The sequence below is a fragment of the Rhipicephalus microplus genome, unplaced genomic scaffold (genome assembly GCF_043290135.1).
Source record: "Rhipicephalus microplus isolate Deutch F79 unplaced genomic scaffold, USDA_Rmic scaffold_14, whole genome shotgun sequence".
Classification (NCBI taxonomy): Eukaryota; Metazoa; Arthropoda; class Arachnida; order Ixodida; family Ixodidae; genus Rhipicephalus; species Rhipicephalus microplus.
The window spans coordinates 17,583,030-17,599,640 of NW_027464587.1; the positions used below are offsets into that span (position 1 = coordinate 17,583,030).

The following is a 16,611-nucleotide window of genomic DNA, read 5'->3' on the forward strand; positions in this document are numbered from 1 at the left end:
AGTAACAGTGGTTCTTCCTCTTGTTTACTTTCTTTCTTTTCTTTCTTTTTCTTTTTTCTCCCCCTTTTTTTGTTTTTTTTTTGTTTTCTTTTCTTTTTTCATATCCCTCTCACTCTCGCAAACATGTTTCAAGGCGAGAGGGACGCGGCAGCAACGAAGTTTGGAAATTCATGTCAGTATAACTCATCCCCTGATGAAGGGAGGACCCCTCCCGAAACTGTTGGGAAATATATCTATTTATCCTTGTTGACAACGCTCCCGTTGTGCCATATCCCATACATATATACATATATATATATATATATATATATATATATATATATATATATAGATATATATTACTTTTAGATGGGCCAGCCGAAACGTATGTGACTAATAAAAGTGTTTCCTCGTAACTTGTGCTTTCTCGCTTCCGTTTATATAAATATATATATATATATATATATATATATATATAAGGCTTATATGCAGAAGAATACCTTCGGTTGCCGCAAGGATGTAAGTATAAAAGTAGATGTGCTCTCACATAACTGTTTATTCAGTTGACGTTTCGACGGGAGCCACTACTTTTTCCAGACATAGTGCTATTTACACATTTTCGTGTCTTCTTAGAGCTTCTCGAGACAGGGGGGAAGGGGACAGAAGAAAATTATTAACAACAACAAATGGGGAGGAAGAAACGTTAAAAAGAAGCAAGAGAGACACCACGGGATAAGGAAGGGACAGGAACTCAACAGAGTAAGGCAACCGTAAACGAGCAACGCCATGTTTGTCAACAATACCTCCCACGCACCCACCTTTTCCCCAAGTAGACAAAGTGACTACAGTTTTTGTATTCCACCTTCCGGTGCAATCTGCTGGGAGCTTGCCCACCTTTGAAGTTTAGCACAAATCAGTGGGAAAATTTAAGAGCTTCAAGTGCATGTTGGTGACGTCGGAAGATAAAGAGCGAGTAATTGTGGCGCTGCCATCAATATGTAATATATGCATTGGCTCCCTGTCAGTGAAGGAAAAGAAGAAGAAGAAAAAAGAGAAAGCAAAAGATAAAATATAAGGGGGATAGAGGATATACGACATCCGGGACCACTTATCTGTGCGTTCCGGCTGTGCTTCAAGCGGCGAACCATTTCTCTATTGTCAGATGCGTACGCTAAAAGCTTTCTTGGGCAGTAATATTATTGTCGGATTTGGAGGCTAGGTATGACGATAGTTATAGCGCGAGAAGAAAACGACGACGTAGAGACAAGAAGGACACGAAGGACACGAATGCTAGGGGCAGGTGACTGATTAGAGAGCACCGTGTGCGTCTTTTAGTGATCGTAACGCTGACAGAGTGCCTGGATGTTCATTTATTCCGTTTTTACCCTGTTTAATTTGTAGATAAAGTAAGATTCCCGTTGTTCCCATTCTCTTATTGCTCAAAAATTGCTTTCCAATAGTGTAATCCTAATGTCATTAAAGCTGTGGTCTTTTAATGTGCTGTATTTTGAAAGTGGAAGGCCTGGCAGGGAACATACATGTGCCCGATGGTTGTTGAATTGGATTCTAAACGGAGTGTCTGTCTGGCCCACGTATTGCATGTTACATACCCCACATTCCAGAAGGTATATGACGTTATCCGAGTCACAGTCCAGTGCACCTTTCATACTGTGCTTAAAATCCGAATGGGTGCTTTCCGCCACTGTCGTTGTCTGCCTGTGTTTGCAAACTTTGCATCTGCTTTTTTCCGCAAGGATGACTCCTTGTTTGAGGTTCCACGCCTATCTTTGGTTTATAAAATGATCCTTTATACTTTTCGGCCGCCTGTATACCACACAAGGAGGAGAAGTGAAAATATTACAGTCGCACGCTCTGTTCCAATATGTGCAAGTGTTTTTCAGGACCTTGTTTATGTTCGGTGAGTTGCTCGCGAAAATTAATAGCAAAATTTAATTGTTAGGGTGCTGATAGACATCTTTCTGGTGGTGGAGAAGAGTCTGACGGTCCAGATTTTCCATTTTTTTGATGGCGTCATCAATGATAGCAGGCGGATATTCTTGATGAAGAGATACTTCACGCATATGCGTGCTGTTTTTGTGCAAGTCCTTGGTGCGGGAGCAGATTCGTCGGAATCTGTGTGTTTAGGAATGGGGAATGCTGGTCTTGCAGTGTCGCGGGTGACAGCTTTTGAAGTGCAGGTATTGTTGCCTGTCCGTAGGTTTTCTGTATACGTTAGTTACCAACGCACCATTGTCAACTCGAATGCGTACATCAAGAAAGTTTATTTCAGTGTTAGAGTAGGAGTGTGTAAAGTAAATGCTGGGGTGTACATGGTTGAATGCCTGTATGAATTTGAGGAGCTCGTTTTCAGAATGTGTCCAAATTATGAATATATCATCTAGGTGGCGTTTATAGAATAATGATTTGATATCACAAGATGAAAGAAAATTGGACTCTATGTGGTGCATGAATATGTTAGCGTAGTTTGGGGCCATTCTTGTACCCATTGCCGTGCCGCTGATTTGAAGGTAGTACTGGTTGTAAAATTCAAAGCTGTTCAATTCGAGTAGAAGTCTCGTTAAGATTTCAATTACTTTTTTGCTTGGATATGCGATAGGGTTGTGGCTGCCATACAATTCAACAAGTGCCCTTACACCGTCGTCATGTGGGATATATGTGTAGAGTGAACTAACATCCAATGTTACGAGAAATGCACCATCTGGAATTTTCGCGTTTGATATTTTCCGAAGGAAATGGTTTGTGTCGCGCAAGAAGGACTCATGTGTGAATAGTATGTCCTTGATTAAAGGGCCACTCAGCGGGCCCCATACAAAATTTTAATTAGACAGTGGAAGTTGTAAGGTTTTCAATGAGGAACATTTTGCTACAAAAATTTTTTGAATCGCTTCATCAAGGGTGGAGAAAACAGGTTTTTTGAAGCAGCATGAAACGAGGATGATAAGATGCGAACTCGAAACCCTTGCCGCTCCTTCGCGTAGCCTTCGCAAGCCAAATCTCTTCCACACACTCTCCGGCATCTCACCACGAGGTCACATGCGCATGACGCGCCCAAACAAGTCCAGCCCCCGAGCACGCGAGAGGCGTTGCTTTGTTGACCAGCTTTAATTTGTGGTCTTCTGCTTGTAACTGCAGGCGACGCCTCTTTTTTAGAAGGCGTTGCTGCGAGATGGTTTGGAAACGCTGGCTTAGACGCAGTAGAATAGATGAGCACAATAAGTGCGCGAACGCGTAGGAGCGTTCCATGGCGGTCGTCTGCTCCATGCGCTGACCGCGGGGACACGAACGCACGCGAAACGCCGGCACAGTAGCCCCGCATCTGGTTGCGATTCGCGGGAGAAAAATGAAAAAAAAAAAAGACGCTCACATTTCCTTATTGCATCTCATTGTTTATCTAGAGTTTTATTGATCTCTTCAAGGAACAAATTACATAAGCTATGCATGCCGTGTTAACTGATTTTCGCCATATCACGTGCCACAGTTTGCAACGTCAGAGCATAGTCGTCTACGCAGAGGACCAATGTCGATGCATTTGCTTGTACGTAGGGCCATTCATACGCGCACGTGATGCCCTCATTCTTTGGCGCACACCGGCAGAAAGGAGGGGGAGCAGCGTTCATATTTAAATTTGACCCATTTCCGCAGCGCGTAGCGTTGCAAATTTTGGCAGACGTGATCATGAACGCCTCGTCTACACATTGCGCTTGTCAGCTCAAAATTTTCAAATCTGGTGAGTGGCCCTTTAAAGACTCAATATGAATAGAAATGGGTTCACTTAACGTTCCCGAGCCTGATAAAATGGGTTGGCCAGGATTTCCCTCTTTATGAATCTTCGACAGCATGTAAAAACGACCAGCTGCCGAATATACTGTAGTAAGTTTCTTTTTAAGTTCTTAATCAATAGCGCCTTCACGTGCGAGATCCTCTAGGGTGGTTACAATGATCTTTTTGGGCTCGGTGGTAGGGTCCGAGTCGAGGTATTTGTAGAATTGTTTGTCAGCTAGTTGTCACCTGCCTACTTCAATATAGACCGATCTATTCAGAAAAACAATCGCGCCTCCTTTGTCTGCTGGTTTAATGACAAGATCTTCGCGGTTGCTCAACACGAGTAGTGCCTCTCGTTCTTTCCTTGATATGCTATTCATACTTGGTTTGTGCACCTTGTACTTTTGTATGACATCTTTCTGAACCACGTCTATATATAGACCCAGATGTCGATCTCGGTTGGCGTCTGGGGTTCATTGCCGTCCAATTGCCCCACGAAATAGCGGGTTATCCTTTTGGGGTTTATTAAAGAAATAGTCCTCCAATCATAAGTTTTGTGCGAAGTCGTCTAGGTCATTTAGAAACGTGAAATCATCGTACTTTCCATTGCCAAAGCAGAATGTAAGTCCGCGTGATAGTACATTCAGTTCATCGTGGCTAAGTTCTTTATATGAACGATCAATAACGTTTGGTTATTTGGGGTGCGGTGCCAAATCTTTCTGAAGGTGGGGTGACTTGGTATTTCTCATGTAAGCAGCAGTGGGTATAGCTTGTGGTGGGACATTGTCCCGCACCGATTTCTTTCTCTTGGGTTTTTTCTATTTCCTCCTTTTCTCGTGCTTAAATACATCGAGCTCTTTAGCCTCCCACTCCGAGAGAGAAAAGTTATTTCTTATGCACCGCTCCTCGTCTGTCAGTGCATTTCGAGTCTTTTTACAGTGTTCAATGGTGACCTTAGTTAGCTCCTGCGTAGCTTGATTGAGAAATTTGTTCCACTGTTTCATTTCCCTTTTGGCAAAAATATCCATCCATTCTATTGGCGACAAGCGTAGCCCCTTCGGAGCCGTACCCACCAGTACATATTCTTCGAGGCTACGCGCGTGAACTTCGTGCCGTATTCGTTTGTCAACAACTTTTTTTCAAGTTTAAGAAAATTTTGACCTGTTCTGTGGCCTAATTCATCTGAAGCGGACGCTGTTTGCCCATTTGCACAGCCAGTATGTCACTTTGCACAGACGCGGCAAGTAGAACCACAAGGTACCCGGTGGTTGTATCTGGTTTGGGTTGGAGCTCCGTCCCATTATGCCTCTCGTGACGAGCTGGCCTGTAGGCGACGGCTGTTAGCTGCTGATTTTTGCTTCTTGGGGGTGATTAATTCTGGCCACTGGTTGCTGTTGATTGTGGTACAGCTTGCCGTCGTTGTTGGCCCGGATTAACCTTCATCGCCTTTTTCGGTGTGTGTCTCGTATGTGGCGTCGACAGCTGCCGTACGCGTGATGGTGGTCGCGCACTCCGTAATGGGGGTCCCGACGGGATGTGCTGGCCTGTAGAAGGGGCAGCGGCTGCTTGTGGGACCGCTTGGTTCTCTTTCTTTCCTTCGCCGCCTCGACAGGTGTCATCGGGAAAAACACGCCGGAGTGCCTGGGAGTAGGATGGCGTCTCTCGAAGCTCGTACGCCTCCGAATGTGGTGCGTGGTCCAACCAGTTGTTGATGTAGGGCCGCCGTAGGTCGAGGGGCAAGTTGGAGGTGTTCCACGATAGGAGAGACACTACGGCGAAGCTCGGGTGTAGACCATCGGCCGCGAGCACAGTCCATGGCGGGATCACGTCGATCCGATGGTTTACATAAAAGACGCCCTCTCCCTCATGACACAAATTCAGCAGCCACAGGTCAAACTCTGGAGCCTCAAAGTTGAATCACCTAACTGCACGCCAGTTGTGTCAGCGAAGTCGTTCGTTGGGGGCTCGTGGGAGGACTAGGGTGGCAAATACCACAGTGATGTCGGGTCTCTTATGCCGGATGCGGTCAAGAAGGGCCACGTAGTGGTCGAATGCTGTAGGGGCATCTGAGGTGGCCAGGCCGTTGGTTCCGATGTGCAGAATAGGGTGGGAGGTCACTTTAGAGCGAAGTCAAACAGCGCCCTGAAGTCGCCAATGTATGAGCCAGGCTGGCAGATGAAGGCAGAGGAATGGGGGCTGGCCGGATCAAAGTGCTGATGAACATACGTGAGTTGCGAGTCGCAGATTATTGCGGTTGAGGCTCCGTGCGTCTGAAACCTCCATTTCCGTTGTTCGCGAAAAGCGCGGGAAGCAGCCATTTGTGATAAGGCTTACATGCAGAAGAATTACTTCAGTTGCCGCCAGGTTATAAGTATAAAAGTCGATGCGCTTTCACATAACACCTATTTACTCAGCCGACGTTTCGACGGGAGCCCCCACGGCAACGTGAACGGAAGCCATTTACAGTTATATTGACTCTTTAATCAAAGACACACCACCCTCACATGAGTCCTCCTTGCGTGACACAAACCATTTCCGTCGGGAAATATCGGACGTGAAAATTTCAGACGGTGCATTTCTCGTAACATTGGATGTTAGTTCACTCTACACGTATATCCCACATAACTACAGTGTAAGGTCACCCTTTGAATCGTATGGCACCCAAAGCCCTATCGCATATCCAAGCAAAAAAGTAATTGAAATCTTAACGAGACTTCTACTCGAATTGAACCGCTTTAAATTTAACAATGAGTACTACCTTCAAAATAACGGCACGGCAATGGGTACATGGGGGCCTTAGACTACGATAACACATTTATGCACATATAGAATCCAATTCCCTTTCATCTTTTGATATCAGACCTTTAATCTATAAACATTACCTAAACGATATACTTATGATTTGGACAAATTCGGGAAACAAGCTGCTTAAATTCACACAGGCATTTAACTAAGTGCACGCCAGCATTTATTTTACACACTCCTACTCTAACACTGAAATAAGCTTCCTTGATGTACTTATTCGAATGGACGATGGTGCGTTAGTAACGCGTGTACAGAAAGCCTACGGACAGGCAACAATACCTGCACTTGAAAAGTTGCCACCCGCGGCACTGCAAGACCAGCATTCCCTATTACATGTGCTGCGTTTGGTTTCTTGCGCGCATGCGCGATACGAGCGATCAAATGCCTTTCAGTACCCTTCTCTTACCCCTTTCTTCTGCCTCATTAATTCCGATTCCCCCACTCCCTGCGCAGAACCGTGGAGGTGCCCTCATCGAGAGAGGCAGTAGTGGAACAGCGCTTATTTCTTCATTTTTCCTGTTTTCAAGGTCACTTCGAGAGAAATGGTTTGCTGCTTCAAGAACAGCGGTAACACCCTGATAATTAGTTCGGATGTCATACAGTTCCCCCTTTTCTCTTTCTCTTCTTTTTCTTCACTGACAGTAGCCAATGTATATAATGAATATTGATTGGTGGCGCCACACTTACCGGCTCTTTCATATCTTCCGACGCCGCCAACATGCACTTGAAGTGCTTAAGCTCTCCCCACTGATTTGTCCTAAACTTCAAAGGAGGGCAAGCCACCAGCGGATTGCACAGGAAGGTAAAATACAAAAACTATGGTAACAATGCCCACTTGAGGAAAGGGTGGGTGAGTGGGAGGTATTGTTGACAAAGATGGCATTGATCATTTACGTTCGCCTTACTCTGTTGAGTTCCTGTCCCTTCCTAATCCCGCTGTGTCTCTGTTGATTCTTTCTATGGGTTCTTCCTCCCCTTTTTTTGTTAATAATTTTCTTCTGTCCCCTTCCCTCCTGTGTCGAGAAGCTATAAGAAGTCATGAAAATGTGACAATTTCGCAGGACGGGTGACAACAACTTCGACTCTGACGCTGATAACGACAAGCAGATCGAAACGTTTGGCGCACTGCTCACGCACAAATGACGCGAGAAAACAACACACACAGAACGAGTGTGAGCTAACAATGTTTACAGCTTGACATTTAGCACGCTGTTTAAACAAAAAAACGCCAGTCCTGTGTGGAAGCCGCAGCACAGTCACTGCAAAAGCTAGAAGAGCGACAAATACTGCTGACTAGCGGTATTTAGAGCGACAAATACAGCGCAACTATAAAACGGCTCTTCAGCGCGGCACCTGACAGTGGGCATGGCGGCGATGCCATGATACGGTCTTCAAACCCGATGATGTTTTTCGTACAGGTGAGCAAACGATACGGAAAGTGTTACCGTAGCAATAACGTTTGCTTCTTATTGCTGCCATGCCCATGGTTAATGTTTGAAATGCTTTCTGACTGGACTAGTTCTCCTCGCTACCAGTTGTTACTTAGTCGCGACGTAGAAACTAATCCAGGGGCTAGAGAGGGCGATTGGTCAAAGCAACTAAAGGTAATGGCGGACGGCATAAAGAAAATCAAGAAAGAAAAATTCGTCACAAATCAGAAACTAACTGCAATCGATAAGAAGCTTGAAAAAATTAGTGGACTGGAAAAGCAGGTTTCTGATTGCGTAAAGCGAGTAGTGGAACTAGAAAACATCAAAGGTATGAAGAGGAAAATTGAAAAACTATAGAGCAGAAGTCGGAGGTCAAACCTGATTGTGTACGGAGTTGAGGAACAACAAAACGAGTCATTTCAAGAGCTTCATAACCTCGTATAAAAGGAAATGTTTGAAGATACACTAGACGTAAAGACTGCAGGCATTGACCGTATGCACCGACTTGGTAAAACTAGAGAAGGTGATCCGAAAAACAGGACAATAACTCTCAAGTTGGTCGATTATCGCTACAAAGTTAAAATACTTCAGTCTTGTTCCAAACTGAAAGGGAGCGGTTATTCAATAAGCGAGGATTACTCGATTGGCGTGCGTGAAACTAGAAGAAAACTGTGGAAAGTCACGAAAGGAAACCGCGATAGAGGGAAAAAGATAAGGCTTATTTTTGACAGAGTTCAGATAAATGGTCGTCTTTTTACTTGGGATGAAGACAGTAAAAATATCGCAGAAGTAAATAAAAAAACGCAGAGCAACTACCAACGGCGCAGTCTTCTCGACGACAACGCCCATAACCCTTCTAAATGTTAACGCGCGAAGTCTTGCGAACAAGGCAGAACAAGTTGAAGCTGTTTTATTGGCCCAAAAATCTTATATTGTTACTGGGAGTGAAACGTGGCTACATTAAAATATATACGACCATGAAATTGTGCCCCACAGAGTGACACAATTGTCCGCAAATATAGAGACACTAGAGGCGGCGGAGTAGCAATTGTTTTACGGCAGGGAATCGCTTACACGGTCATGCCAGAGGTGAATAGTGTCGAAGTGGTTTGGTGTAAGCTGCTCCTGAACGACAGCTACGTGTATGTTGGCGCCGTTTACAGGCCCCCGAATGTCGATGCGACGTACCTAAACCCCCTTCTGGATTATATGAATTTGCATACGCTCTGTGGCAGGATTATCATGGCGGCTGACTTCAACCTACCTGATGTAAATTGGTCCTCATTAAGTCCAGGCCCCCTGTCGAAGAATATAGTCATTGACTTTTTATTTGCTTTCAATCTAACTCAGCTTGTTGTTGAAAATACACGAATGCAAGGACAGTCGCACTCAGTGTTAGACTTTGTATTTGCAAGTCATCACTTTTCCACCGACAGTGCAAGTGTTGAAACAATTGATGGCATATCGTATCATAAAATAGTTCTGTGTACTTTGCCTTTAGCAACTCCAATATGGCAATCTGGCCCAGTATAATATGTGCCCTCCTTCAATAACGCTAATGATGCGGCAATAATGAACTACCTACCTCACGAGTATCCCGAGTTTTCTGAGCTATGTGCAGATAATAACGCGACCATAGGTGAAGTGTGCACACAGCTTAAGCATCATATCGTGCATTTTATTTCTAACTTTATGCCCAAACGAAAACTGGTTACAAGAAAGCACAACCCATGGGTTACCCGCGACATAATTCACCTTAAGCGCAAAATCAAGCGTGTAAGGAAGGCAAAAGAAACGCTAGGAAGCGCTAGCTCACAAATAGCAACGCTAACATCAACCTCAACGCCCCGCCACGGTGTTCTAGTGGCTAAGGTACTCGGCTGCTGACCTGCAGGTCGCGGGTTCGATTCCCGGCTGCGGCGGCTGCATTTCCGATGGAGGTGGAAATGTTGTAGGCCCGTGTACTCAGATTTGGGTGCACGTTAAAGAACCCCAGGTGGTCAAAATTTCCGGAGCCCTCCACTACGGCGTCTCTCATAATCATATGGTGGTTTTGGGACGTTAAACCCCACAAATCAATCAATCAACATCAACCTTAAAAGGAAATATACTAGACGCAAAACGGCATTTTTATGGACGCATCCTACAAACGTTTATCAGAAACGCACCCGATAAATTCTGGCGCTACATAAGCATAAAACGGACGTTATTATCAGTGTTTCCAGCTGAAGAGGGCAAGATAAAGGCGAATAATTTCAATTTCACTCTGGTTTTAGCACTGATAACCTCCGAAAGATTGCACCAGGTTCCCGTCACGTTGACCAAGGCAGATCACTTCCGTCGTTAAATATGAGAGCACCTGGCATTCTTTCACTGCTATTAGACCTTGATGAAAAGAAAAGTAGTGGCCCAGACGAAATACCCAACACCTTCCTGAAACGCTATGCTGAACCCGTTAGCAAGTACCTCCATCTTATATTTACAAAGTTAACTAGCGATTGCTGTCTTCCGGCGGAGTGGAAAACAGCGAAAGTTGTGCCAGTGCACAAATCTGGTGATACTTCTATGCCATCGAACTACCGGCCAATTTCTTTAACTTGCACTAGTTGCGAAATTCTCGAGAACGTTATCTTAAAGTTAATAACCAAGTATGTAGAAGAAAACAACCTCATCTCTCTTTCTCAGCATGAGTTCAGAATTGGCCTATCTTTTTTATTTTATTTTTATTTAAGGAATACTGCAGACAGTTTTTCACCATCCTAGCAGGAGAGGGTTACATAAGGTTCCTAACACAGAGGTCAAAACTAGAAGAAGTCGGAGCATGCACGCAGTCGGAAGGCAGTGAATTCCAGTCTTCAATGGTTCTTACAAAAAAGGAGTACTTGAATGTGTTATTTTTAGGAGCATATGGTCTTACAGTTTTTGAATGATTTAACCTTGCTGAGCGCTGAGGAGGTGGCAGAATGTACAATTCTTTATTTAAACCAGATTCATTGTTGTATAGTTTATAAAAGAAGACTAACCTTGCAATTCTTCGCCTACATTCAAGTGGTTCCAGCTCACCTTTATTTAACATTTCTGAAACGGAGGAGAGGCGCCTAAAGTCTGAAAAAATGAACCGTGCGCTTAGCCGCTGAATCCTTTCCACTTTATCTATGTCTTTCTTTAAATATGGGTCCCACGCAAGGGATGCGTATTCTAGCACTGGTCGAACTACGGTTTTATAGGCTGCAAGTTTAACTTTCCAATCACATGACCTCAGCTTCCTTCTTAAGAAGCATAGCTTCTTGTAGGCCTTGGCGCAAACGTTGTCGATGTGAGCGTCCCAACTTAGTTTCGTATTAATGGTCAATCCCAAATATTTTACGGAATTAACAAATTCAATACTTTGGTTACGGACATGGTATTTATGTTTAAGAGGAGTTTTCTTGTGTGTTACTGTAAGAGCGAAAGTTTTTGAGTAGTTAACAACCATCTGCCATCTCTCACACCAGTCAGCAATTTTGCACAAGTTGTCGTTAAGCAATGATTGATGCAAGGGGCTACTGACAGTTGTATAAATAACACAGTCGTCTGCAAACATTTTCACAGTCACTCCCGCGTCAATATCATCGCAAATATCATTCACATAGATCAAGAACAAGAGTGGTCCCAAGACCGACCCCTGGGGCACTCCTGATAATACATCAAGGTTTTGCGATTGGTAGCCGCTAACTTCTACAAACTGCGTTCTGTTTTTCAGATACGCAGAAATCCAGTCCACGAGGCGGGGAGCAATCCCTACACGCTGCATTTTTCGTATCAGTAAAGAGTGCGGTACCCTATCAAAGGCTTTTGATAGGTCCAAAAATATTGCATCTATTTGTTTTCTGTCATTGATAGCATAAGCAAAGTCGTGTATGACTGATACGAGCTGGGTCGTCGTTGATAACTTTTTTCTAAACCCGTGCTGGAAGCTGCCTAATATGTTTTTTGATTCCAAGAACGAAGTTATCTGGCTGAAGAGGATGTGCTCAAGTAGTTTACAGCAACTACTGATTAATGATATTGGCCTGTAGTTCGAAGCGAGCAGTTTGCTTCCATCCTTGTGTACTGGGACAATTTTTTCCACACAACCAATCAGGAGGTAGGCATCCGTCATCCAAAGATTTGTTGAACAAAATATATAAGTAATGTGAAATAATGTCCGCATAACGCTTCAAAAAGGCATTAGGGATACCGTCAGGGCCAGAAGACTTCTTGGTATCAAGTTTTAGAAGAAGAAGGCGAATACCATTTACATTTAAATCTATATCCGGCATTACGTTGGGCGAGAGAGGAGATGGTTCCGTCGGATTATTGGTTAAACTCTGTTGACTGAACACACTGTGGAATGTTCTGTTTAGCTCATTAGCAATTGCGTAAGGATCAGTAACTGTGCAGCCGTCAACGCGAAGCTGTTCAACAGATTTTTTTTGTTTCCGGACAAGTATCCCCAAAACTTTTGCGGAGCGTTTTCCATGAAGTTAACAAGTGTCGTTCCAAAAAAATAATCTCGAGCGGTCCGTATTTTGTGCTTCAGTGTTACTGAGAGGGAAGATATGGCCTGGTTATCTTTACGCGCTGCTTTACGTTTTCTTGATATTGTTCTTTTCAATTGTATTATATCACGTGTTATCCAGGGGTTGCACCGTTTCTTTTTCTGAAATTTTGGTACGAATTTATCAAGACACGATGCAGTAACGTTTTTAAACGTATTCCACAGACTTAATACGTCTCCTCCTGCCTCAAAGTCACCGAAGCACAAACCAAGTTTATCTATAATAGCTTCGTCATTTGCAGCAGAAAAATTAAAGACACTCTTGCTCGCAGAATTCTTGTTGTCAGGGCAGAAATTCGCGGTAAGTAAAACCAGCTTGTGATCAGAGATTCCATCATAAACACTGGCCTTAGTGTCATCTGGAAAGTTTCCAACAAATAGAAGATCTAGTACACTTTCAGTGCCTCGAGCAACTCTGGTAGCATTTTTAACAAGTTGAACGAGATTAAAGTTCAGCATCAATTCAAGCAACAAGTTACAGTTTGCTACGTCTGTTGAACCTGGGTGAAGAGTGTTCCAATCAATTGATGGTAGGTTGAAGTCCCCCGCTAATATGACTTTTTGATTATGCTTGCACTTCTGCTGCATGTAAGATTGAATGTTTTCCAAAAACGACTCTGGCGAAGAAGGGGGCCGGTAGACTACACCTTCGAGAGCCGAGAGCCCACGAAAATCAATTTGACACCATACACTTTCATTGTCGATTATTTCGTCCATAGTTATGCAAGTGATTTCCTGTTTGACCACCAAAGCAACGCCTCCTCCTCTGCAGCCTCGATCACGTCTAACCATTTTATGAGTTGGAGGAACTATTTCAGAATCTAGAATGTCCGGAGTTAGCCAGGTCTCTGTAATTGCTATGATTTGGGGATCATAGGTAAATATGATTTCTTCAAGCTCGTGAACTTTATTGACAATGCTCCTAGAATTAAGGAGAACAACTCGCAATTGTTTGTGATCGGGTCATTCTTCGCGGTTACGTTGTGGGCGGATACATTTCAGGCAATCCTTCTGCTCATCCCATTCGTATATATCATCGTCCACTCTCAGCTTATCGTAATCGAGCGATACTTTGCGACCTTGCGCCCTAAAATCATTGGAATGAGACCAGAGTTTGCTGCGCTTTGCTATAGTGGCCTTGCAGAAGTCATGGTTTACCGAGATTTTTGTTCCTTTCAGTTTGTGACAGTTTTTTAACACTTTAAGCTTCTCGTTGTAGTCAAAAAAATTCATTATTACCGGTCGCACTTTATCGTGGCATTTTTTCCCAACCCTATGTACTCTTTCCACAGAGTTAACAACCACTCCGAGTTTATCTCCTATCAGTTCCTCGATTATCTTCTTTCTTAATTCTGTAGCATTTTCACGATCCGGTTCAGGAAAACCAAAAATAACAAGATTGCGGCGTCTGCTTTTATCTTCTAAATCATTTAGACGCCTTTGGTGTAGTTGAAGATTACCTTTCAACGCTGTAACTTCAGTCTGCAGTGCCTTGATCTCTACTTTCTGTTCTTTTATTGCTACCATAACATCGTCCATTCGGGCATTAACCGTAGATTCTAGCTTATCGTGAGCAGTAGCTAAATTTTCGATTTTTTTTTCTATTCTTCCTGGGAAGCAAGCATAGTGTTCATCATTTTTATGAGATCGTCTGTATTAGGCCCGGGATTCTGCTCAACATCCACGGCAAGAAGAATCAAAATGACCGTCCATGCGTCCACAAAAAGACATGCACAAGTCGCCGGGCACGGCAGAACCACAATTCCTCTACAATCGCTACGAAAGCTGGTATAAAAGTGTTTGCCACCAACCTGGGCGAAAAATACAGAAGAGTATAGCGATGTTGCCATTGCGGTCCCGCCGTGCCCTCTGAAGAAGTCGTTGATGCGGTTGTTTTTATATGCTTGAGCAGGGGGCGTTGTTTCCAAGAAGTTGGATTCTGGTGACGTCATGTGCTGCGTCCACGGGATTGGCCAGTCGGAGTTCACTGTTAGTAGATCCAGGCTGCTGTTGTCATTCTTCGGTGTGAATGACACGTGCTGAGCAAGGGCGCACAGCGTAACCTGGGCGAAAAATGCAGAAGGGTATAGCGATGTTGCCATTGCGGTCCCGCCGTGCCCTCTGAAGAAGTCGTTGATGCGGTTGTTTTTATATGCTTGAGCAGGGGGCGTTGTTTCCAAGAAGTTGGATTCCGGTGACGTCATGTGCTGCGTCCACGGGATTGGCCAGTCGGAGTTCACTGTTAGTAGATCCAGGCTGCTGTTGTCATTCTTCGGTGTGAATGACACGTGCTGAGCAAGGGCGCACAGCGTAACCTGGGCGAAAAATACAGAAGGGTATAGCGATGTTGCCATTGCGGTCCCGCCGTGCCCTCTGAAGAAGTCGTTGATGCGGTTGTTTTTATATGCTTGAGCAGGGGCCGTTGTTTCCAAGAAGTTGGATTCTGGTGACGTCATGTGCTGCGTCCACGGGATTGGCCAGTCGGAGTTCACTGTTAGTAGATCCAGGCTGCTGTTGTCATTCTTCGGTGTGAATGACACGTGCTGAGCAAGGGCGCACAGCGTAACCTGGGCGAAAAATGCAGAAGGGTATAGCGATGTTGCCATTGCGGTCCCGCCGTGCCCTCTGAAGAAGTCGTTGATGCGGTTGTTTTTATATGCTTGAGCAGGGGCCGTTGTTTCCAAGAAGTTGGATTCTGGTGACGTCATGTGCTGCGTCCACGGGATTGGCCAGTCGGAGTTCACTGTTAGTAGATCCAGGCTGCTGTTGTCATTCTTCGGTGTGAATGACACGTGCTGAGCAAGGGCGCACAGCGTAACCTGGGCGAAAAATACAGAAGGGTATAGCGATGTTGCCATTGCGGTCCCGCCGTGCCCTCTGAAGAAGTCGTTGATGCGGTTGTTTTTATATGCTTGAGCAGGGGCCGTTGTTTCCAAGAAGTTGGATTCTGGTGACGTCATGTGCTGCGTCCACGGGATTGGCCAGTCGGAGTTCACTGTTAGTAGATCCAGGCTGCTGTTGTCATTCTTCGGTGTGAATGACACGTGCTGAGCAAGGGCGCACAGCGTAACCTGGGCGAAAAATACAGAAGGGTATAGCGATGTTGCCATTGCGGTCCCGCCGTGCCCTCTGAAGAAGTCGTTGATGCGGTTGTTTTTATATGCTTGAGCAGGGGCCGTTGTTTCCAAGAAGTTGGATTCTGGTGACGTCATGTGCTGCGTCCACGGGATTGGCCAGTCGGAGTTCACTGTTAGTAGATCCAGGCTGCTGTTGTCATTCTTCGGTGTGAATGACACGTGCTGAGCAAGGGCGCACAGCGTAACCTGGGCGAAAAATACAGAAGGGTATAGCGATGTTGCCATTGCGGTCCCGCCGTGCCCTCTGAAGAAGTCGTTGATGCGGTTGTTTTTATATGCTTGAGCAGGGGCCGTTGTTTCCAAGAAGTTGGATTCTGGTGACGTCATGTGCTGCGTCCACGGGATTGGCCAGTCGGAGTTCACTGTTAGTAGATCCAGGCTGCTGTTGTCATTCTTCGGTGTGAATGACACGTGCTGAGCAAGGGCGCACAGCGTAACCTGGGCGAAAAATACAGAAGGGTATAGCGATGTTGCCATTGCGGTCCCGCCGTGCCCTCTGAAGAAGTCGTTGATGCGGTTGTTTTTATATGCTTGAGCAGGGGCCGTTGTTTCCAAGAAGTTGGATTCTGGTGACGTCATGTGCTGCGTCCACGGGATTGGCCAGTCGGAGTTCACTGTTAGTAGATCCAGGCTGCTGTTGTCATTCTTCGGTGTGAATGACACGTGCTGAGCAAGGGCGCACAGCGTAACCTGGGCGAAAAATACAGAAGGGTATAGCGATGTTGCCATTGCGGTCCCGCCGTGCCCTCTGAAGAAGTCGTTGATGCGGTTGTTTTTATATGCTTGAGCAGGGGCCGTTGTTTCCAAGAAGTTGGATTCTGGTGACGTCATGTGCTGCGTCCACGGGATTGGCCAGTCGGAGTTCACTGTTAGTAGATCCAGGCTGCTGTTGTCATTC

The 16,611-nt window shown here is 45.0% G+C and overlaps 2 protein-coding genes across 5 annotated transcripts in view; both read right to left on the reverse strand.

Moving 5' to 3' along the window:
* LOC119180717 (arrestin domain-containing protein 3) overlaps positions 1 to 16,611 on the reverse strand; it is a 379,819-nt gene that overhangs the window by 236,957 nt on the left and 126,251 nt on the right. The gene's annotated exons all lie outside the window — the stretch shown is intronic.
* Positions 13,195 to 14,235, reverse strand: LOC119164863 (uncharacterized). Its single transcript, XM_037417066.2, has one exon. The coding sequence runs from the start codon at positions 14,113 to 14,115 to the stop codon at positions 13,540 to 13,542; it is 576 nt and encodes a 191-aa protein (XP_037272963.2). The 5' UTR covers positions 14,116 to 14,235; the 3' UTR covers positions 13,195 to 13,539.

Excerpts from the sequence above, each read along its gene's own strand:
- LOC119164863 (XM_037417066.2), bottom strand. The coding sequence starts at position 14,115 with ATGGACGATGTTATGGTAGCAATAAAAGAACAGAAAGTAGAGATCAAG.